Genomic DNA, 22,980 nt, shown 5'->3' on the forward strand with positions numbered 1-22,980 from the left:
TCCTAGGGTTCTTCCTTAGAAAGGTAAAGGGCAGGCAGACCCCTCCTGGCCCCCTCCACATACACACCTGTGGCTAGAGAGGCCCTTACCATCATCTCTACCCCAGATGCCATCCAGGCAGGACAGGTCACCCCCACCCGCCACCTGGAGTGAGGTAGAAGGGAATCCTGAGGGCTGGGCTAGTCACACACAGCGTTCTTCTAGGACAGTCAAAGAACCCAGAATGCAGCGGGAGCCAGAAGGGGGGAGGGTCAGGCTCCCACGAAGGCTCCCTGGAGGAGGCAGTGCAAGCTGAGACCTTAAAGGCGGTGGGATTCTGGTAAGCAGCGAGAGGGCAAGAAGGCGTTCCAGGCGAGAGGGACACCTGCAGGAAAGGTGTGAGGGTAGAAACGCTCAGGGCACGCGTGGTGGGTAGGATCTGACCAGCGCTTGGGAAGAGGGGAGGAGGGTGGGTTCCTGGGCCAGAACTCGCTGCCGGGGCATGCACACACTTTCCCCGGCGCAGTAATACTGGGAGAGTTGGCCCCTACCCAGGAAAGGCCTTGGCGGGAGCAGAGCGGGCAGTGGGCCATTTTAAGTGGCCAGGGTTTGGCTGAGAAGAAACCAGCCTTTTTTTTTTTTCTTCTTTTTAAAGAGAGGGATCGGGTGGCGGTGGGGATGGGGATAAGCTGGTTATAGGAACCCCTAGCTCAGGGCTTCTGCAGAGTCTCTGGCCCATGGGCAGAGGTGAAGGTCGGGACCAAGGATGACCTTGTCTCCCAACCCCCTATCTCTACTCCCATCCCCCACCCGTTTCATCCCCAGAGTATACTTTCCAGGCGATCTGGGGGTGAGGGGTAGGAAGGGGGCAGAGGAGGGAACGTTTGATGGGATTATAGTAAACTGCCTCGGGCTCGGTGGCGGTTAGGGCGTGTAGGAGGCCTGGGCTCTGTCACCGCCGGGTGGCCTGACGGACGCTCCGCGCTGCTCCGGGCCTCAGTGTACCGATCTGTAAACGGGGGCCGCGAGCAGAGGTGGGGATCTTCCCGACCTGCTCGGCCTGCCGGGAGTGTCAGAGACTCCAGGAACGCATGCGGGAGAGGGCCCGGGGTAGGGCGGCGAAGGGGCGCGGGAGAGGCTGGGGGCCGAGAGCGCCCGCGGCGCTGGCGCGGGGTCAGAGTCCACTGGGAGGCCCGGGGCCGCTAAGTTGGCTCGGGCCGGGAGGTGCGGTGCCTCCGGGGCAGGGGGGGGCGGTGCCACGGGGCGGGGCTGGGCGGGGCGGCGGGCGGGAGGCCCGGCGTGCGTCAGCGCCGTGAGCCCCGGAGTTTTCCACTGACGAGGAGGGCGGAGCTGCGGGCGGGGCCGGGCGCAGCCAGTCTCCCGCCGCCGCCGCCGCTGCCGGACACGCAGAGCGAGGGGCTGCTGGGCCGACGGCTGCCCACCGAGCTAGCGAGCGAGCGAGCGCGGGGTCGCAGCGCAGGGGGCGTTCCCGGCCAGGACGAGGGTCGCGGCGTTGCCCTTGACGAGCGTCCGGATCGCAGGTCAGCACCGTGGGCTCCGGGCCGGGCGACGGGACCTTGAGGAGGGGGTGTCCCGCACGGGACGCGCTGCTTCCCGGACCCTGCCGTTTGCCCCCCGCCACTTTGAGCGGGTGCCAGGGCGGGGACAGCCCGGCCCCGGACGGCGCGCCACGGCCGGAGTCCGGGTGGGGAAACCGGGAGGCGACAGTCTCAGGTTGTCCGCTCCCCCTCCCCGCCCCGCCGCCGGGACCCCAAGAGGTCCCGGCGCCCCGAGCGCGGGGCGGGTGGCTGCCCCGTGGTTGCGCGCTGGCGGCGGGCTGGCCACGGGCGCGCGTCCGCGGGTGAGTTCCCTTTTGACCCAGTTGCCTGAGAACTTTTCAGAAGTTCCTCGCGTGGCCGGAGCAGGTGACATTTGTCGCCTTCCTCCTCGGGCTCCACCCGGGGGCGGGTGCCGGGGCTGCGGCGAGTGCCCGGCGTCAGTCAGGGAGGGAGTGGAGGGGTGAGAGTGGAGTGAGACTCCGTGAGTCACGGACCCCGGGAGGGAGGGAGGAGGAGGGATTGTGTCGTACGCTCACCTGTTTGTCAGTCACCGTCACACGCAGAGGCCACCGCTGTGAGTCATGGGTGCAGCTACACCGGCCACCCGCGGGCACATGTAGGCTTCCCCCACGCACGGCTCCCTCCCCAGCACGTGCTTCCTACAGGTCCTCAGTTTCCCCTCCCGGGGGCCCTTACACCGGCACGGCACTGTTGAGATGCCCACACTACAGCAGCCGTCACACACTTAGTCACTCCTGCTCCCTGGCACAGTCACACACAGCCCACACTCCTGACACAAGGGGGTCCCTCCCGGGCTCCACTGCCCACTCGACACCTCCACTCAGATGTCTCACAGTCCTCTAGAGCGGAACTCATAGCTTACCCCCAAATCCTCATCATCACTGCCTTCTTTGGTCCCCACCTCCAGAGGTCACCGGGTTCCCTTCCCCTTTCTCCTAAGCCTTTGGCCTGTCATCTCTCACCTAGCTCTGGCAGCTTGGTCCAACCGGTCACACCCCCTTCTGTCCCTTGCTGAGCCATCTTTTTAAAATGCAAATCTGGTATTGTCACTCCCTACTTCAACCCTTCTGTGGCTTCCTGTGCCCTCAGGCTAAAGCCTGCCCTGTCAGCCCTGGCTCCCTGGCTCCTGAAGCCCCCTCCCAGGCCGTCCCTTCCCCCTCATCTCTCTGCCTCTTTCTCTTCAAATCCCTCCCGCTTCCTGTGCTCCCCTCTCTCTCTGGAGCTTTTCCTACATCCCATCCTTTACTCCAAGAGATCTGTCTTCACCCCCAGCTGTACCCCTCCCACCCTCCATCCTACCACCCAGCACGGTTTGTAACTCATTATACTCCTCCCCACTAAACTCAAAACTTCAAGGGGGCAGCACTGGTCTGTGTCTTGCTCCCTGTATGCCCAGGTGTGTGACACAGTGCTTGGCATGTCTTAGGCGCTCCATAAATATTTGTTGAAGGAATGAATGAATGAGAGTGAAGGGGGCCTTGCTTAGGTGGAAGAAGCAGTCTCTGTCAGGTGCAGTTTCCTTTCTGCAGGAGCAATTGCCTCAGGTAGCCAGCAAACGTTTGGCACCTCCCCAGTGCCAGGCCCTGGAGGCCAAGGCTGAGGAACTGTCCCCTCCCCCAGGGATCACTTTTGGAGGGATGGATGGGGGAGGGGTGTGCCAAGGCTCCCTGCCTGCCCTCTCTGGGCTGCCTTGGCTGCCTTTCTAGCCAGTCCCCATGGGGGCCTGAGGTGCTCAGAGGTGCTCTCTCCTTCTGCCAGTAAGTAGTTCCTGAGGATCCGAGGTCATCTGACCCCAGGTACTGGGGGGAGCTGGCCTGGCCTGGCCAAGGCCTGGGGCTCTGAGGTTAAAGAACATTCTTCAGATTCCTGAAGGAGGGTGGAGGCAGCTGAAGGTTCCCCCTTCTCAATACCAGCTCTCACTGGGGGCCAGGGCATTGGGACAGCTGTGGTCGAAGAGGAGTTGGTGTGACTTTTCAGAGGCCTGGGGATTCCTGCCCCCAAACAGCCTTTGTTTGCCTGGTATCCAGGGTGAGGTGGCCTTCCCTTGGCTCACATGGTGTGGCCTGAGTGTGTAGATAGTTGTGGCTAGTAGGGTGGGGAGGCGCCCCTCCTCCTCCTGGGCTGTCAGCTTCTGTGGGTGGTGACGGCAGGACGGCCTGATTCTCAGGGCCCAGGCAGATCCCGGAAGAAGCCTGGTTCTCTTCGATTCAGGGCCTGTCTCCGGGGCTCCTTGGGGGTGTGGTATTTCTGTCTGAGCAGGCTCCTGGGAATTGCTTTTCCTTCCTCCAGGACCCTCGGAGGGGGCTGTGCTCACCCTGGGAACCGTGCCACGGTCAGGATCTTGATTCCTGGGTAGCTGCTGAGGGCCCCTCCCCCACCCTCTGACTCACTGTCTGACACTTTTCTTGGACTCTTTCACTATCTTTCATTCCTTTTCTGACTTGGCCTCTCCTGTCTCTGGCTGAGTCTTTTTGTCTCATCTGCCTCTGCCTCTCTCAGCCTCTGGATCCCTGGGTCGGGCGGCGGAGCACAAGAGCCAGGGGCTCTTCCTCCTCCCCAGTGTCAGGGAGGAGATGATTTCCCATTTCCAGGTCTGCAGATTTTGCTGGGTGCTCATCATTAGAACCTGCACCACGGGCTGTAGCTTTCCTGTGTCCCCGTTTCCCTGTCTGCAGCCTTGGAGTTTATAACCCCCTCACCTTAAGCTCCCAGTCTGTAGACATCCCTGAGGCAGAGCCAGGGTGTCTGGCTTGAACCTGCCTCCTTAACACTCCTTCTATTTGTTTACTCTTGGGGAACCTCCTGAGATGCCTGTGTTGGCACCTGCCTGCAGCCTGAGCTTCCTTTTCCTGCTCTCAGAGCTACCCCCTTCTGGGTGCTATTCTTGCTCAAACCCTCAGGCACAGGTTGGGGGATGGGCACGTCCTCCCCTCCAACTAACTGTGACAGGAGCAGGAGGCGGGCACACTGACCAGCGGGCCCCCGTGACCTCATGTGCCTAAATTGTTTCTCTGTGTATACCTGATCTGCAGCGTCAGCTGCCTACCTCTGATGGTCCTCAGGAGGCTTCTCTGTGCCAGACTCTATTCCAGGCACAGGCACAGTGCCGATCAGGCCGAGAGGCCTTCAGCCTGGCATGAGGGAGATGAGCAGTGAGGCCATTGCAGGAAGGGGCCGTAAGGGCTGCGATGGGGGAATCCCAGAGCCCGCGGGAGCCCAGAGAGTCATGTAGTGGGGAGGAGTGAGGGTTTCAGGGAGGCCTTCTTGGAGATGACTTCTAAAGGGGAGTGAGGCTGGGTTCCACCTTGTGCAAAGGCCAGGAGGTGAGCAGGTCATGGCCATTTGGGCAACTGCAAGTTCAGCTGGAGTATAAAGTGAGGGGGCTGGGGAGAGTCTTGCATGATGAATCTGGAGGGGAGGCAGCAGCCAGGCCTTTATCAGCCTCTTTGTGGACTTGTGGAATTGTGGACTTGATCCTAAGGGCTCCCCTTAGGGAATGATTTTCTGCATGGGGGTGGCAGTAGATAAACACGCGGTTTAATAAGATCACTCTAGCTGTAGGGTAAAGAGTGGCTGCGGGCAGAGGGCAGAAACAGAGGCAGGGGACATGGGTAGTAGCAGTGGAACAGAGACATAGGGGTAACAGACTTACAGAATTGAAGGTGACATACGTAAAATGCACAAAGTATATGAATCTTATGTGTACAGTGAGATGTTTTAGACACTCATGGAACCACCACCCAGATCAACATAGAATATTTCTAGACACCCCTCACCCCCGCCCCCCGCCCCCCCCCCCCCCGGGAAAATTCCCTCATGACTGTCCCCAGTGCATGCCCTTCCCACTTGCTGGATAACCACGATTCTGAACTGTATCATCACTGATTGGGTTTATCATCACTGATTGGGTTTGCCTTTTCTTGAACTTCATTCACATGTAATCTTGTGTCTGGCTTCCGTCACTCAACATGATATCAGTGAGATCCATCTGTATTGTGTGTATCCAGGAGCTCTTTCTTTTTTTCTCAGTGTAGAATGACACATTCACCAAGCATTTACCACTGTTCTAAGAACCTGGCATGTAATGATTCACATAAACTTCCCATCCCTGTGAGGTTGTAAGACAAAGAATTGAAGACACAGAGAAGTTAAGGAACTTGCCCAGGGTCACCCAGCCAACTGATAGCCAAGACAGGGTTCGAATGTAAGCAGTCTGGTTCTGGAGCCAAGGTTTTCTTAACACTATGCTGGGTGGCCTCCGTGATACCTACCAAGTCTGTGCCTGGCCTTGTGTGGCTTAAATGAGCTAATGTGTACTTCCAAGACTGGGTGACTGGATGTGGATGGAGGGAGACAGGAAGGAGTTGAGGATGACTGCAGGTTTCTGGCTTGAGTAAGTGGGTGGGTGGCAGTGCTGTTACTAAGATAGGGAACACAGGAAGAGGAACAGATGGCATGGGGGGTGGGGAACAGAGACAAGGGGTTCGATTTGGGGCCTGCAGAATTTTGTTTCTAAGGGATGGCCAGGCAGAGAGACCAAGTGAGCCTTTGGTTCGGGGGAATCTCAGGCTTAGGTGTGTGATTAGGACAGCATTCAGCACCCTGTAGACAGCATCTGGAGTTTGGGAAAGGATGGGGTCTCCCAACAGGATTGTGGTGGGGACAAGATGCGTGGGTTGTGGTTTGTCCTTGTGTGTTTCTGTGTCTGGGTGCCTCTGTGCTCTGTCTGCTTGTGTAAATGTGTGTGTATGCCTGCCTCTGGGCCATGAGTTCCCGCATCTCCTGTGAGAGCCTTCAGGTCAGCTGAGAGCTGGGTTGTGTTTGTTTGTGGTTTGACCCTGGGGGGTGGGGGTTGGTGCCAAGCCTGAGAAACTGTTTGCTGAGAAGCCCCCGGAAACACCTGTGCGTCCTCCTTCCCTGGGACCGTTGTTGTTGGAGGGTTGGCAAGTCGGGGAGCTTCTCTTGCTGCTCATGTGCCTGTGGGGAGAGGCTGTCCCTGGGATGAATTTCATCTAGCAAGTTGGTTGACAGCATACTGCCTGGGTCTGGGATCCACAGACTTTGTGGAAGGCTAGGCAAACGGGGATAGGGGTGTTTAGAAAGGACACCTGAGTAGGGGAGATCGCCAGCCTTCTGGTTGGTTTTTCCTGTTCACTCTCATTTCCTGTGATGGCAGTGGGGGAGGGGCTCCCCAGCACTGGGGCCTCTGCATCGTTTCCCCTTCCTCCTGGTGAGAGGCACAGAGAGACAAGGTAGCTGGGCTCAGCCCTAAGGGCCGAGTCCTTTGGGGATTCCCAAGCAGTGGAAGGGGTTGTTATTTGCTGCAGCATTTAAGGGAAGGAGCCCCAAGTGCCCCCCACTCGGTTGAGGCCAGCCAAGCTGTGGGAATCTCTGGTTGCACTCCTGTGGAGGGCTGAGACCCTTAAAGGGGAGACACAGCGAGCAGTGTATCCTGGGGTGCTCCAAGTCACCCAGCTACGGACGGGAGAGCGTCGTCTTGGCCGGTCAGTTTTACTAGAAGAGGGTTTTTTTTTTTTAAGGGGAGAAAAGAATTTCCCTAGGAAGTTATTTCAAACAAACAGGGTTAGATATTGGAGTGGAAGGCAAGATGAAGGTGAATTTTCAAGATCAAATAGGAGATGCTAAAGAGACACAAAGCCCAGGTGGCTCTGGCCCCAGTCAGGCCTGGAGACCGGGAACTTCTCTTGTGGGCGGGGGTTTCTAAGGGAGAGTCCGAGCAGCTCCATCACAGGGAAGTTGGACGCTGGAAATCGGGGCTGGTGTCAAAGCCACGCTGTTCCCTGAGTCCTGGTCAGCCTGGCCCCTAACGAGGGCCCGTTGCTGGGGTGTGCGGGTGGCGTGTCTGTGGGTGTGCTAGGGGCAGGAGGAGGAGGAGGAAGAGCCACTGTACGAGGGCCGTGCAGGCTGTCGGCGTGCGCCCAGCCTCACACACACAAAGGCACACAGATGCAGCTGTGTGAATCACCCAGCCAGTGAGTCAGCCCCAGGATTCCTGCCGGGGAATGAGCGTGGCCAGGCTGAGGTCTGTCGGTCCATCTGTCGGTCTGGCGTGTGCGTGCATGTAGGTGGGTTACAGGAGGTAGAGGGGAAGGTGCCCGGTGCTGTCCCAGGAGGGCTTTGGGGCAGAGGTGGCGGGAGTCTGTAAGGGCCAAGACGAGGGTTTGGATCTCAGTGCTCCGTCTGGTGCAAAGAAGCCAACTAGAGATGTGGCCCTGGCACGTAGGGCTCCTTGGGGAGGGCCTGGGTTGCCTTGGAGGGTGGGTGGGAGAGGTGATGACCAGGGCTGGGTGCCCACCTCCGCCCTCAGGCCTGCCATCTAGAGCTTTCCCCTTCCTGTTCCAGGCTGTCTGTGCCCAGACCCCAGAGTACCCCTCACCACCATGACTGGGCTGCTGAAGAGGAAGTTCGACCAGCTGGATGAGGACTCCTCCTCACTCTGCTCGTCCTCCTCCTCTTTGTCCTCCTCGGGCCGCCACTCTCCCTCCTGCTCCCCGAGCTCTTCGGCCTCCCCGTCTTGGGACTCGGATGAGGAAGGCCCCTGGGATCAGATGCCCTTGCCTGACCGCAACTTCTGTGGCCCCCGAAGTTTCACCCGTGAGTCCCTTCACCCTGGGAACGCATTACACCCCTCTTTCCTTCCTGAAGATGAAATTGGGGGGCCCTGATGAAGTCGTTCTGGCCTCTGGAGGTCGTGTCCCCATGGCTTTAGCTTCCCTACTTGACTCCCCACCTCATCCACTTCCTGTCCTACAGGGGTCACTCGGGAATGCCCCCTGTCCAGAGGCACTTGGGTCCAGCTGCATTCACCTTTAACCTTGGGACTCTCCAGCTTATAAGTCATCATGTTCAGGGCAGGGCTCCTCAGTGGCCCTGGGGCCTTCCCGCCCAGCTCTGTCCCTCAGTTCCTGTTTTGTTTCTCCAGCTGGCTCCCTATCCTCTACCAGCTGAACTGCCCGAGTCCCACACCCCACGCTTCTGTGCTGAGGGGCCTGTCAGGCCGGTCCCTCGCCTAGCAAAACGCTGTTTGGCTTTGCCTGAACGCAGTGAAAAGGTTTTTTCCCAGTTACTTTTTCAAGCTTGCGTAAGTCTGATTCCAAACTGACAAAGATGGCCCTAGAGCAGTGTTTCTCAACCTTATTTTTCATTATTGCACCCCAATCCCCAAGGAGCCCACTGAGACATTTTCTCCCTGATCCTCCCCACCATGATGTCTTAATACCACAGATATGTCTATTTATGTACTATATGCATATCTGTACATTATACATGAGAAAGTATAATTTTTACCAGATAGAATCTAACAGTACATTAACTGACTAAACTACTATGGGTTTACTTTGGAAATACAAGGGTGGTTTAATACTATAAAATCTAATCAATATAGTTTACCAAATGACTATGTCAGAGGAGGAAAAATATAAGAGCCGCTGTAGATACTGAAAGAATATTTGATAACATGTAATATTCCTTCCAGATAAGACCCTCTGTATGATAAGAATAAGTAAATTCTACCTTAAATGATAAAAAAATATATGTCTCAACCTAAAACCTGGCATTACAATTAATGAGGAAATACTGGAAGCAGTCCCACTTAGTCAGGAACAAGATGAGGACACTGTCTGTCACCACTGTTAGTTGACATTGTTCAGGAAGTGCTAGACAATTCAGTTAGCAAAGAGAATGAGAAATATACTGGATTGGGACAGGCAAAATTGCCATGATTTGCAGGTGTTCGACTACATGATAAACTCAAGAATATGTATACAGAAAACCTATTAGAAGGGAATTCCCTCAGGTAGCTGGGTACAAAATTAATATATTAAGTTTAAATATATGGAATTGCTAAGATTTGATTATTTCATGGTAACTTCTTATGGTTCAACCTAATAAAAACCAATAATATACCAATATATATATTGAATATGCCAATACATAGCTTACTAATCAACATACTTAATAACTTATAAAGGGTAGACCTTTCTAAGCTTGTTGCAAAATACAGAAGCTATAAAGGAAGAGCTCAATATACTTTTGATTATATAAACCTTAGAAATTATTTCGTAAAAGCCCGCAAGCAAAAATAAAGGACTAGCAGAAACCAACAAAACATTGTAAAGCAACTATACTCCAATAAAGATGTTAAAAAAAAGGACTAAAATATTTGCACAGATAGGTTAGATGATTAATGTCTAATATTGAGTATATATAAAAAGCTCCTACAAATAAATTTTTTAAGAACTATAGAGGGACTTCCCTGGTGGCCCAGTGGTTAAGACTCCGTGCTTCCACTGCAGGGGGCACGGGTTCCATCCCTGGTCAGGAAACTAAGATCCCGCATGCCGCATGGCACTCACCGCCCCCCCACTGGAAAAAAAAAAAAAAAAAGAACTATAGAAAACTGTGCAGGGGAACTGTAAATGGCTACTAAAGATGGGAAAGATATTTACTGCTCTCATTTGGACTGGTAAATAACAATGAGCCAGTGTTGACATAGGGTGATGTTGCATTTTACCAGCTCCAGTCTCCGCCAGGCCGGCTCCTAGGCTCAGATCCATGTCTTTTTTGGGGTGTGAGGGGTGTGAGGAGAGAGGGTTCAGCATCACCTCCTGGGGGTTAGGCCCTGCCTCACAGAGAACTAATGCCCGCCCCTCCCCTGCCTGCCTTCCAGCCCTGTCCATCCTGAAGCGGACCCCCCGGAAGCGCCCAGGCCGGGTAGCCTTCGATGGCATCACTGTCTTCTACTTCCCTCGGTGCCAGGGCTTCACCAGTGTGCCCAGCCGCGGCGGCTGCACCCTGGGTATGGCCTCCCGCCACAGTGCCTACCGCCGCTTCTCCCTGGCCGAGTTTACGCAGGAGCAAGCCCGGGCACGGCAAGAGAAGCTGCGCCTACGCTTGAAGGAGGAGAAGCTGGAGGCACTGAGATGGAAGGTGGGGAGACCCTCTGCATGGCCCTCGCCCTAGGAGTTGCTCTGAAGTCCTAGCCTTGGGGGGACAGGTGTCAGGGTGGATGCCGATTTGCTTGTTGTGTTTGTGGGAGGCCTGTGGGGCTGTGATTGGCCTGATCAGGGTTTGCTGCCAAATTATCTGCAGGCAGATAGATGGGTATAGAAGGTCTCCTGTTTGCTGCAGGGCTAGGGACGTGGTGCCTGAATATGCCTGACCTCACTGGGAAGGGGGAGTGGATGGGACACCGGGGGTCGGTGTATCTGTCTGGGGGAGGGGGTTCGTCCACGGACTGGGGAATAACATGAATACGAAACCTGTTTGCAAACGCCCTAAGGGTGTTTTCTTGGCTGTTCCATTCACTATGGCATCCACAGTGCCCAGCCCAGAGAGAGTAAGCACGTGGCAGGGGGGTATTTATCAAGTGACCGATGCTGCCAGAAACTGCATCCGTGTCTGCCTCTCACGTCCCTCCTCTCTTCTCTGGACACAGCTTTCGGAGGCCGGGATACCCAAGACGGAGGCCAGCCTGCCGCTTACAGTGGACACCATAGATGATGCCTCTGTGGAGGAGGATTTGGCAGTGGCCGTGGCAGGTGGCCAGTTGGAGGAAATGACCTTCCTCCAGCCCTACCCAGCCCGGAAGCGGCGGGCTCTGCTGCGGGCCTCGGGCGTGCGGAGGATCGATCGTGAGGAGAAGCGAGAGCTGCAGGCCCTGCGCCAGTCCCGGGAGGACTGTGGCTGTCGCTGTGACAGGGTCTGTGACCCTGAGACCTGCAGCTGTAGCCTGGCGGGCATCAAGTGCCAGGTACGGGAGCCAGGCGGGGCTGGGAAGGCGAGCCTGAGTCAGGGCCTTCTCCGGGCTCCGCCGGATCCTCACCTGCACCTCTGCTTTCTTTGCAGATGGACCACACAGCGTTCCCCTGTGGTTGCTGCAGAGAGGGCTGTGAGAACCCTAAGGGCCGTGTGGAATTTAATCAGGCGCGAGTTCAGACCCATTTCATTCACACGCTCACCCGCCTGCAGCTGGAGCAGGGGGCCGAGAGCCTTGGGGAGCTGGAGGCCCCGGCCCAGGGTGCCGCATTCAGCCCCAGCGAGCAGGTCCTGGCCCCCACGTTCCCACTGGCCAAGCCCCCCGTGAGCAGCGAGCTGGGAGACAACAGCTGCAGCAGCGACATGACCGATTCGTCCACAGCATCGAGCAGCAGCGAGGCACCCAGTGGCTCTGCCCACCCGGCCCTGCCCGGCCCCGGCTTCCAGCCCGGAGTGGACGATGACAGCCTGGCTCGGATCCTGAGCTTCAGTGACTCTGACCTGGGTGGAGAGGGGGAGGAGGAGGAGGGAGGGGGTGTGGGCAGCCTGGACAACCTCAGCTGCTTCCACCCAGCTGACATCTTTGGTACCGGTGACCCCACTGGCCTGGCCAGCTGGACCCACAGCTATTCCAGCTCCAGCCTCGCGTCAGGCATCCTGGATGAAAACGCCAACCTGGATGCCAGCTGCCTCCTCAATAGTGGCCTTGAAAGCTTGGGGGAAGGCAGCCTCCCCGGCCCCCCGGTGCCAGCCATCACGGATGCCGGCCAGAGCAGCTCAGTGGACCTGAGCTTGTCCTCCTGTGACTCCTTCAAGCTGCTCCAGGCCCTGCCAGACTACAGTCTGGGGCCCCACTACACCTCCCAAAAGGTGTCTGATAGCCTGGACAACCTCGAGGCGGCCCACTTTGCCCTGCCTGCCTTTTCTCCCCCTGGGGACGCCAGCACGTGCTTCCTGGAGTCCATCATGGGCTTGTCTGAGCCAGCCGCCGAGGCCCTGGCTCCTTTCATGGACGGCCAGTTGTTTGAGGACACTGCCCCAGCGTCGCTGGTGGAGCCTGTGTCTGTGTGAGGGTTAGGGTGCCCTTTCCCGGCCCCAAGAGCCCTGTTGCTGCTTCGTTGTAATTGGGGGCTCCCTGAGGTCTGCCTGTATGTAACGGTCTCCCATTGGCTGGCTCCCATGTGGGCACTCCTAATTTTCATGCAACACTCTGGATTTATTTATTTATTTTTGTAACCTTCTGTGCTGAAGCGGGACGGGGGGGCACTTCCCCTTTCAGCCGCCTGGTCCCCCATATGCCCGCACCCTCTCTTCCACCTCCATGGCCGTGCCAGGAGCAGGAAGAAATGTGGCTCCCCTGGAGCTTTGCAGACTCCTTTTCGGTCTTGTATGATGTTCCTAAGCCCAAAGACAGCCACACAGGGCTGAAATCAGCCACTTCTTAAGGCTTCTTCTGCCACCCTGAGCCCTAGACTCATGGGTGGCTGAATCCTCTGGACTGTGAAGACTATAATTTATTTCCATAATTTATTTGGAGACTAGGTGGCTGGCAGGCAATGCTAGGGTTGGGGTGGGGCACAGACCCCTGCGAGTCCCTTTACCTTTTAGTCCTGCAGCCCTGCCCTTGCCGGGGCTTTGCTGTAGACCAGGCATGGATTTGAGCCCTCTGTCTAATGTGGCAGCTGCCCTGCTCCGGCTGGCTGAGCAAGCCGGAGCTGGCCTGGGACAGCATCTGGGCAGGGGGAGGGGCTGGGCTGACCAACCGTGACCAAAACCCTCTTCTGCCCCACGCAGCCCCCTCTCCTTCCTGTCCTCTGCCCCATCTTCCCCCTCCCCAAAGGCTGCAGCTTTTACTCCAAGCCCATCAATGTAGGAGAGGGAAGCAGGAGGCCCAGAGAGGGCAAGGGGCTGCCCCAGGGCCTGTAGCACGCCCCTGACCACTCAGGGCTTTCCAGGCACGCACTCCAGCCTGGTCCACCTGCCTGTACCCTAAGGCCAGTTGGCCAGGGGCGAGGGGTGGCTCCTTATGGCTTTCATGCCCTTTGTTTGCAGATGTTGAATTTCGCATCATAGTTTCTATATTGTCCCTGAGTATTAGAACTGTAATTTATTCATTTTTCTGTGTCTGTGCCAAGAAGCCCAGGCTCTGGGCCTGCCCTCTTGCCTAGGAGGCCTTGCCAGCCTGCGAGCTTGTGGGAACACCTTGTACCTGAGCTTACAGGTACCAATAAAGAGGCTCTATTTTTCAGCGTGGTCTGTGTTTGTGGATCTGGGAGCACATTTGTGGGAGCACACAGGTACACCCTCAGGTGGCAGGGAGGAGGGAGGGGGAGGGGGAGGCAGGCCCTCCTGGGCAGTATGGACGTTGAGGCTGTGTTGGGGATAGAAGTGGGGGACACTGGGCCTCTTTCCATGCCAGCCAGTCAACTCAGAGACAGGAAGCCAGTGAGAAGAGGCTGGCCGGGCCGATGGAGCAGTTTTCCCCTTGGATGAAGCCATCTCCAGTGGTCACCTGGATGGTGGTGGGGAGCAGCAGGGCAGTCTTCTGGGACAGGGCTGTCTGTGTGGGATAGGTGTGGGCTTACTTCTTCCCACTCACCCGTACTGAGCTGGGGCCTGGCCTCGAGGGTGAAGCGGGCAGTGGGATATGGCTGGTGCAGGCCTTATGTGGGACTGAGTGGCTGAGGTCCTTGGGGACCTGAGCACCAGAAGCTGCAGAACCTCATCCATCTGCACCAGCCAGACCTGTCTGACCTGTCCCTGGCAGCTTGGGCCAAAGGCCAGAAGAGCAGGCTGCACCCTGCCCCAGGAGGCCCCAGTCTGGGGGCCTGAGGAGCAAGGTTGACCTCCCCTCTAGGAATAATAATGATTTATACAAATGCTAGGAGGGGTCACCAAAAAGACCTGACTTGGGTCTCCCTTTTCTTGCTCTAATTCTCTGCCTATGCTGGGAACCCCTTATTCCTCTCTATGGCTTACTGGTTAAGAGCACAGACCCAGAGTCCCAGGGTTCGAATCCCAGCTCTTATACTAACTAGTGAGGTGACTTATGCAAATTACTTCCCCTCTCTGTGCCTGGTGTCCCCCGTATTGTCCAAATAATAACACTGCTTACCTCACAAGCTTGCTCAGTTATACGCACCCAGTGCTCAGAGGAGTGCCTGGAACATGTAAGCCTCGGGTGCTCAGAGGAGTGCCTGGAACATGTAAGCCTCGGGTGCGTGTCTGACTTCCCATTCTGTTTTCATGTGTCTGCTCTATTTCTGTATGTTTTATCCTCTTTTTTTTGCCAGTTCTGTCACCCTTTAGGTATCTATCGCTTGCCTCAGGATATGTGTAGACATAGTCACACGTAGTCATGTCGTCAGTCGAGTGGCCGTTAGAGAACTCATGGCTTGGAGTCAGGGCTATGGTGGGGCCACCTGTCCCTGGTACCAGCTTAGGCAGGGACAGCCAGGTCTTAGGCGTCTCAGGGTGGAGTATTCTGGTGCATCAAGTTGTCTCGTGGCCCCTCTCACTGATCCCTGGGAGCCCTATTGTAGAGATTGCTCCAGCACGCATGATCCAAAACCTGGGTCTCTCCAAGGGTCCTGGGGCTCTGCTCTGGCCAGCCTGGGGGTCTGGGTGGCAGCCCCCGACAGCTCCAATACTCTGGCTGGAAGCCCCTGCAGGCTCCTATCCCGTGGCCACAGCCCATGGCTGGACTGAGCCTACCCACTCCCCATCTAGGGCCCCAGGGTCACTTGGGTTTTTTTCTCAACATAATCCACCCCAAGAAACTAGGTTGTAAAGCAGATCATAATAAAGGCAGCTGGCTTCCCATAGGAAGGATGGTGGTAACCTGGGGAAAACATTCCAGATCACTGACTCATACCAAAAGGCCATGCACAAGATCAGCAATATGTTATAAAGACAAGGCTCGCAGCCATCAGGGATGACTTAGGCTGTTCTAGAAGGGACCTTTACCCGTTCACTATTCCCAAACCTTAGTCACTGGACAACTTATCTTGAAAACTTTGCCATATCTGCATTCTACTCATACTAAGTATTTTACTTTATATCAATTATATCAATATGCTTAAAAGTTAGAACCATTCTACGTAACAGCACCCGCAAATTCATGAGTTTGTTGTACTATTTTTTCTATAAGGATGATACTTAAACACATAGTTATTAAACTTTCAAATGTTTGCTGTGTATCATTAGCAGGGATTTGTACCATGATTTGGGAACACAGAGATCTAGTCTAATTTCCTGCCACAGATGGGGACACATACCCAGAGGGGAAGGTCACACAGGGAGATTCTAGGCCTCCTGACTCCCGGTTCAGAGTTCCTTCCCCTGAGGTCAGACTGGCCCATTACTGCCATCCTGCAAAACAGGAAGAGAGGTATTGGGAGCACACCAAAGGTGACCTCTGTCACCCTCTTGCCAGTTACAATTAACACTATTCATCTACACAGGGACCCCTGCTTTTGTCCCCTGAGGTGTTAAAAGGGTTCCTCGAGGATGAATTAGTTGGTCACTGTCTTTTACTAAAGATGAAGTAGGAGCTAGTTTTACTTGGGATGTATTTTCCTGCCAGAGGCAAGAGTAATCAGGGTTTGTCCCAAACTGGTAAGGACCAGCAGACGCCGGCTGAAGACTTGGGGAGGGGGAGGCAGAATGCATGGACAGAGTGGGCCTGTTTGGGCCCCTGCCAGGGAGGACGCAGCGGGCAGCTTGGCAGAGAGGAGCAGTTGCTTCTCTAATCCAGGATTCTGGGGACCAGACAGGAGAAGAGAGGCTTGTACGGGCAAACATAAAAGTATTAAAATAGCTGTAGGGTATTTTTTAAACCACCTCTTTGCTCCCCTTTGGCCTCTGACAGTCTGGGATAAAAGCGGAGCCCATTAGAAGTTGCCCAGTGAGCTCAGTGGAAGCTAAGCTGGTTGATAACTTTCTTCCCCAGAGCAAAATTGCTTCTTGTGCCTTAAAAACATAAAGCTTTGGGACGTCCCTTAGACCAGATTAGGCATGATTCAAATAAGCCACACACAATATAGAAATGGGAAGAATATGTCATTTTCTGACTCTCTTCTCCACTGACCCACTTCCCACCCCCTCCATGAAACTTCTGTAGGTTGATAGTTTCCACCCACCCTGGCTCCCACTGACCACAGCTAGGGCCTCAGAGACCCTTGGGCCTTTTGCAAAATTTCTTCTCTGATTCTGGGGTAGTTGGGGTGCTCCTTGAGGACCTGGGACCGAGAGAGAAAGGGTGTGAAGCACCAGGCAGGGCTCCCCGCCACTGCAGCAAGCCCCCCACCACTGTCGGGGGCTTACATCGTGGCAGACTTCGATGGCCTCCACGAATCTCTTGTCCTTCAAGTAGTTGAAAGCGAGTTTGAAGCCTATCCAGGAGCAGGGAGAATACAGACAATGGGTGGCAGTCCGACGACCTGAGAACCCCTCCGATTCCCACAACAGCCAGAACATAGGCCTTGTGTTGCAGGGTGAGTTTGTTGGTCCTCCGGCCCAGCACCCACGCACGCCTGCCTGGCTGCCTTACCGCTGGCAGGGTTGGCATGATGGCTGTACTTCCAGGCCAGCTCATAGTTGGTGGCTGCGTCCTTGTACGACTGTTCTCTCTCCATGATGAAGCCCATGTACTCGTAGGCCTTGCAGCAGGACTGAAGGGAAAGCCACATCCCATCCCGGTTGGGGCAAGGGATGGGCGGTGGGTGCATTCACCCAAACCACTCAGGGACTCCAGCAGCACCGCCCACCTTGGCGAGGGTGAACTGTGTACCCTCTTCTCAGCTGTGCCCACTCTGACAGGACGCCTTCCTCCGCAGCCCTCCTGCCCTGACCTGCAAATGCCCCTCCCGGCCCCACCAAACCCTCCCTGCACGCTGCCCCTCGACCTCATGAACCCTTCCCATCTCTCCTCCCCATTCCACGTTCCCCCCTCCCAGACACTGTGCGCCTCCTCTTGCCTTGCTCCGTGTTCCCATCCTGCTCTGTGGTCCACAGGAACCCTCTTGTCCCGCCTCTTCTCATCTCCTTCCTACCCCCGCATCTCTGCCCCCAAAGCCCATGTGCCCCTCCCCCGACCCCGCCCTGACAGCCATGCGCGCCTTGCCTTGTTGTACTGCATGCAGCGCCGCAGCAGCTCCGAGGCCAGGTCGAACTTGCCGCCCTGGCAGTAGATGTCGGCCAGCAGGAGCCAGCTCTTCTCCAGGTCCTCGGCCTCGGCCAGCGTCCATGGGGCCTTGGCCAGACGCTTCAGCTGCGTGCGTGCTTTGGGGACCTGCTTCAGCAGCGAGTAGGCCTGTGCCATGGCCAGCAGGGCGGGAATGCTGTCCTTCTGTGAGGGTGGGAAGCAGGTGTTGCCTCGCCCCGCCCTTGGCATCCCCCCACCGCCTGTCCACCCAGTGGGCAGCTGGTGCACCTCGGCCTGGGCCATCTCAGTGAAGGTGCCCAGCGCCGCCTCCACGTTAGCCTTCTCCCTGGTGGCCAGCAGGCACAGGCTCTGCAGCAGCCGCAGCTGGGTCTGGCCCCAGGCCGAGTGTGGGTAGAACTCCCGCAGCAGCTTCTCAGCAGTGCGCACGCCGTGCTGCTCCAACTCCTTCCTGTCAGTGGAGCCGTGGGCATCGGATGCCAAGCCAGAGGGCAGAGGGCACTGGCCTGACAGCCTGGCCCTCACCTGGCCTTGACCCAGAGGCCGCGGGCTCTCTCTGCCTTCCCCCAGGTCCCACCCCTGCCCTTGCCGGCCAGCCGGGCCCTCACTTGCTCTCAGTCACCAGGTTCTCGAAAGCCTCTCCACCCACGATCTCATTGTCTGGGTTCAGACAGATTTGCACCATGTAGTAGATGGCGCTCTGGCCCCAAGTGCTGTCCTTGCGCGCTTTGTTTAGGAACTTCAGGGCTTCGTTGGGTTGCCCTATGTGCCTATAGTGGAGGAGAGAAACACCAAGAATCAGACAGGGAAACTGAGGCCCGAGGAGTACAGGGACACACAGGGGTCACTCTGTGAATCTGCACAATGCAGGGGCAGGATCGCTGGTCTCCCTGCTTCCTGATCTGGAAGCTGAATTTCTGCTTCCCTAGCAAACGCCAGCATGTCCGTTAGGGACAACCTCCTGCACATAACTGCCAACACACCCACCCCAACCCACCAGCAGTAGATGCCTCTGCAGTAGTTGAACCCTGGTTCTAAAGGCACCCGGCTGGACACCTTCTTGGCCAATTCAAAGAAGGCAGGGGCGTCCTCAAGTTTGCCACTTCTTCGTAGCAGATCGATTAGTTTGTTCAACACAGGAAAATTGTCTAAAACAAGAGAGCAGAAACCTTCAGGCTGTGATAACCAATAGCTGAATCAGGCAGGGAGAGGCAGGGAGGACCAGGAAACACTACCCGTCTGGGCTGAGCAGGGGCAACCCAGTGGCTCCAGTGTCTCCACTGAGACGCAATAAAGTAGGTACTCTTATTGTTCCCATTTACAGATGAGGAGACTGAGACACAAAGAAGTTAAGTAATCTGCCAAAGGTTACAAAGCTGGTAAACAGAGGACCAGGATTCAGACCTAGACAGTCTGGCTCCAGGACCCGAACTCCTAATAGCTGTGATTGCTGGGTGACTCTGGTGTGGGCCTGGCTGGGGCTCCACCCTGAGCCTCGTGTCTGGCCCCTTCCCCAGCAAGAAGCAGTGGTTTTATGTTGCAGTGAGTGGGAATGGAGCTACACGTCAGGGGAGAATTTCTAGCTACCTCTAGGTGGCTGTGACCTCAAAAGGGGACTTATGTTGAGCCCCAGTGTCTGTGATTTGGGGATAGACAGGCTGTCTTGGGTCCAGTGCCAAGCACTGCCCTGCCTGAGACCAGGAACTGGCCCCTTGGACTCGGGAAGGGCCAGCACGTTCCACTGGGCCTTTATCAGTTTCCTGCCTCTCTGGGAACAATCAGAGAGGAGGGGGCTTCCTCTGCCCAGTCAGGAAGGAGGGGAGAGGGCCCACCCTTCTGGGGGGAGAGCAGCCCTCGCTTGGTGGGAACCGACACAGGCAGTCTCAGTGGGTAGGCTCGATGCAGGCAGTTACCTGGCGCTTTCTCCAGGACTTGGTGGTAGAGGTTGATGGCAGCTTCGTATTTCTGTTTTCTAAACATCAGGTCAGCCATCATCTATCAGAAAACACGCGATGCTGGGACAGCAGCTTGCATGGGCATGGCGGGGAGGCTGTCGTGGGAACGGGGTGGGTATGGAGGGAAGGTAGGAGAGGATTTCCGAGGTAGCCTCTCTGGGCTCTGGGAGAAGCTGCCACAGGAGAAGCCGAGAAGGCGGGGCAGCCTGGGGTGGGGGAGCGGGGGGCAAGGATGGAAGTAGGAAGGAAAGGCTGGAGGTAGACATGCGAGGAGCTAGGCCCTCCACCCCCATCTGAGAACTACCAGCTCCAGGCAGCGAGGTGGAATGGGGGCTCCCCACCTCTGCTGGGGCGGTCCTGAAGGTGGTCTGGGTGACAGGGTGGAGAGCGGCTGGACTGGGGATGGCTCTTCCCACACACTTCCCGAAGCCCCAGGAACCTGTCCCACCCCTGCCTTCAACAGTTGGGTGTGGTTTCCCCCGGAGTGAATCAGCCTCACCACCTCCCCTCAGATTGGCCCGGGAGGTCGCTGCTGCCCCCTGCTGCCAGCCCACCCCTCCCATCCAAAGGGCAGCGGGTCCAGTGCTGAGTCCTGCTGCCCGACAGCCCCTCAGGGCCGGGTCAGCCGGGCACCTGGGGTTACGGGGTTAGGAAGCAGCCCGCATGCGGTCGCAGGGACCCTGGGGAAGGCAGGGAAGAGGGCCCGGAGTCTCTTACCACGGAGGCTGTCTCATGGTTCTTCTCAGTCTGCAGGAGGATGGCGCAGTGCTGCTCGCACAAGTCCAGGTGGCCCTGCAGCAGGTAGAGCCGTGCCAGTTCTGGCACCACCTGGACAAGACCAGATACAATAACTAACCAATGCACATCATGGGAAAGCTCAGGGACCGATGCCTCGTTCTCTCACACCCAAGTTCTATCAGCTCTTCCTTCAAAATATGTCTCTGATCCCCTGGGATGGTGTCTCTGGCTTTCCCCTTCTCCCACCCAATACTCTAGTCACACCGTGCCTTTTACTAACTAACCGCTGAGAGTTGGGGCCTGGTTTACTCATACTCATCCTTCAGCTTCAGCTCCAACCTCATCTCCTCTGGGAAGCCCTCTGTGCCCCAGACACCTGGACAGGTACCCCTCTTCTGAGCTCCCGCGGAGTACTGAGCCCCATGCGGGTATCACATGGTATGAGAACTGCATGTGTACTTGTCTGTACCCCATGCCTGAGGGCAGTCTATGGGCAGAGACCGTGTCTTGCCCCACTGCATCTCCAGGGCCTAGCTCAGTACCTGGCTTGCACATATTGGGAATCTGTTAAATGAGAGCATATTAAATAAATGAATGGGTCTGTCACTAGGCTCTTCATCTACCCTCCGCCTGTGAACTCCAGCCACCATTCCCTATCTGAAGCCACACCTCTCACAAGACTTTAAACCTCCTTGGAAGCTTACCCTGGGCTTCATGCCCAAAGAGCCCCCAGCAGCCACACTCTCATTGTCTCTCCATCTGCAAGGGGGACCTGAAAAGGGCAGACTTGCAGCACCTTTCAGCAACACCTTCCCTGCTCCACCCTCCACAAGTGGCTGTCCAAAGCGAGGCTTCCAGGGGACTTCCCTGGTGGTCCAGTGGTTAAGGCTCCGTGCTCCCAAAGCAGGGAGCCCGGGTTCAATCCCTGGTCAGGGAACTAGATCCCGCATGCATGCCGCAACTAAGAACCCGCATGTGGCAACTAAGACCTGGTTCAGCCAAATAAAATAAATAAATATTAACAAACAAACAAACAAAAAAAACAAAGCGAGGCTTCCAGTCTTGCTCCGAGGGCTGTGGTGGGTGAGGACCCTGGGGTCAGCTGGAGCAGGCCCCCCCGGCACCAGGGGTCTGTGCCCCTTGCAGGGAGGCACAGAGAAGGAACTGGCCTCCGTCCCTAGTCAGGGAGCTCTGCGAGGCTTCGCGGCCCAAGAGAAGGAAGAGGGTCTCGCTCTTGAGGACCCACCTTATTTCAATCCCCACCTTATCGTCAATGGGTGAGTAGGAGAGGGCATCTTTGTAAGACTGCACTGCCTTGGCATACTCCTTCTCTGCCAGGTAGTACTCCCCAAAGTGGATGCAGATGGAGGCTGCCAGTTGCTTCTGGGAGGGGATCATTTCTGGTTGCTCCAGGGGAACACGCTTCAGGATCCGAGACTGGAGGTCCATGGCCTTGGGAAAGCAGTAAACTCTGCATCAGAAACCCAGAGCCTGATGTGCCAGATCTCAGGCCAATTCACAGCAAATCCCCAAGCTCTCAACTCAGGGCCAGCTGTCTTAGCAAGGGCATCTCAAGTGCCCTTGAGCAAATCTGGGTCGCTCTGGACAGGCAGGGCCACTGGCTGAGTACCCAGGAGGTGAACTGGCACTGCCTCTGGGGCAGGAGCAGAAGCAAAGGCACTCAAACAAAACACTGTATTGTACTTGACTTGTTTACCTGTTTGCATCACACCTTGGTACTCACTGTGTCTAATTTGCTTCAGCTGTCCTACAGGCTAGGACAAGCACACCATAGGTATTCAACGCAGGCTGTGTTTTGATGGGTGCATTTGTTCTGAATACTGCCCTGCTGGGAACTTGAGGCGGCCCCCACAAATGTCCATGACATACAGTGATCAAGTGAGTTAACCAGAGAGCATTGGGGCAAGAGGAAATGAGGATGCCAGGGTTAAGTTTCGGGAAGTGGGCACAGATCAGCCCCGGGTTCCCTAAGGGCCAGACTGAGGAATGGAAATCCAGAGGGGAACAAGGGGATAAGTCACCTCAAGCAGTCCGAGATGTCTACAACCACAGAATACACCCCAGGGGCAAGTGCCAGGCCATACCCTCGGGTAGAAAGAGTGAAGGAGTGGGAAGAATGGCCAGGAGTCTCCCAGCAGGAGACTTTGGGCTGGGACAAGCCAAACCTGGTTCAAATCTCAGCTCTACCACTTACTAGCAGTATGACTTTGGGTACATTTCTTAACCTCTTTGAGTCTTATCTGTTAAATAGGAATGTCACAGTGCTTAGCTCAAAGGGCTACTGTGAGAATTAAATAAGAAAGCAAAAAGCCTAGTACAGAACTCAGCACAGAGCATTCAATGCATGGGAGCCTGCTGGCATTATCTATTATTATCACCACAAGCATCCTTGAGGACAAAGGCACTGTCTTATGCCCTGCATTCTCCAGCCCAGCCCAGGCGGGCTTAGAGCACTTCCGTGCACAATCAATAAGAGAGCAAGGCTGGGGGGATAAATGCAAGGTGGAGGTCGGAGGTGTAACCTAGATCCTCTTTTGAGGACCAGGCCTGGAGCCTTCCAGACCTGCAGTCCTATCCTATCTTCAGCTCCCATCAGGAAATGGCAGATAAAGAGCTTGAGTCTACTTGTCAATTACCTTGTTCAAGGTGTCCATCACATCTTCTTTCTTATGGCTCTTGTAAACCTTTGCCAGCAAAAGCAAGCACTTGACATCATTCATCAAGGATGGGATGTCTTTGACTGCAAAATGGAAACTCAAAGTAGTGT

The 22,980-nt window shown here is 56.1% G+C and overlaps 2 protein-coding genes across 3 annotated transcripts in view; one reads left to right on the plus strand and one right to left on the minus strand.

Annotated features, from left to right (window-relative positions):
- The first annotated feature begins 1,355 nt into the window (after positions 1 to 1,355).
- CSRNP1 (cysteine and serine rich nuclear protein 1) lies at positions 1,356 to 13,584 on the plus strand. Of its 2 annotated transcripts, none has more exons than XM_033864696.2 (5): positions 1,356 to 1,520; positions 7,923 to 8,174; positions 10,249 to 10,508; positions 11,017 to 11,331; positions 11,427 to 13,584. In XM_033864696.2, the coding sequence occupies exons 2-5, from the start codon at positions 7,961 to 7,963 to the stop codon at positions 12,405 to 12,407; spliced, it is 1,770 nt and encodes a 589-aa protein (XP_033720587.1). In that variant the 5' UTR covers positions 1,356 to 1,520; positions 7,923 to 7,960; the 3' UTR covers positions 12,408 to 13,584. The 2 variants fall into 2 exon arrangements, with proteins under 2 accessions (XP_033720587.1, XP_033720588.1); XM_033864697.2 differs by lacking the exon at positions 1,356 to 1,520 and adding an exon at positions 1,540 to 7,063.
- The window catches only part of TTC21A (tetratricopeptide repeat domain 21A), a 33,490-nt gene continuing 23,060 nt past the window's right edge, over positions 12,551 to 22,980 (minus strand). The window contains exons 19-29 of the mRNA XM_073811067.1: positions 22,850 to 22,953; positions 21,456 to 21,644; positions 20,172 to 20,282; positions 19,413 to 19,494; positions 18,497 to 18,647; positions 18,108 to 18,269; positions 17,770 to 17,950; positions 17,461 to 17,685; positions 16,888 to 17,008; positions 16,662 to 16,729; positions 12,551 to 15,707 (exon numbers count right to left, since the gene is read on the minus strand). Of these exons, the coding sequence (XP_073667168.1) occupies positions 15,684 to 15,707; positions 16,662 to 16,729; positions 16,888 to 17,008; positions 17,461 to 17,685; positions 17,770 to 17,950; positions 18,108 to 18,269; positions 18,497 to 18,647; positions 19,413 to 19,494; positions 20,172 to 20,282; positions 21,456 to 21,644; positions 22,850 to 22,953 (1,418 nt within the window). The 3' untranslated portion in view covers positions 12,551 to 15,683. The remainder of the gene's footprint in view (positions 15,708 to 16,661; positions 16,730 to 16,887; positions 17,009 to 17,460; positions 17,686 to 17,769; positions 17,951 to 18,107; positions 18,270 to 18,496; positions 18,648 to 19,412; positions 19,495 to 20,171; positions 20,283 to 21,455; positions 21,645 to 22,849; positions 22,954 to 22,980) is intronic.

The sequence above is a fragment of the Tursiops truncatus genome, chromosome 10, assembly GCF_011762595.2.
Source record: "Tursiops truncatus isolate mTurTru1 chromosome 10, mTurTru1.mat.Y, whole genome shotgun sequence".
Classification (NCBI taxonomy): Eukaryota; Metazoa; Chordata; class Mammalia; order Artiodactyla; family Delphinidae; genus Tursiops; species Tursiops truncatus.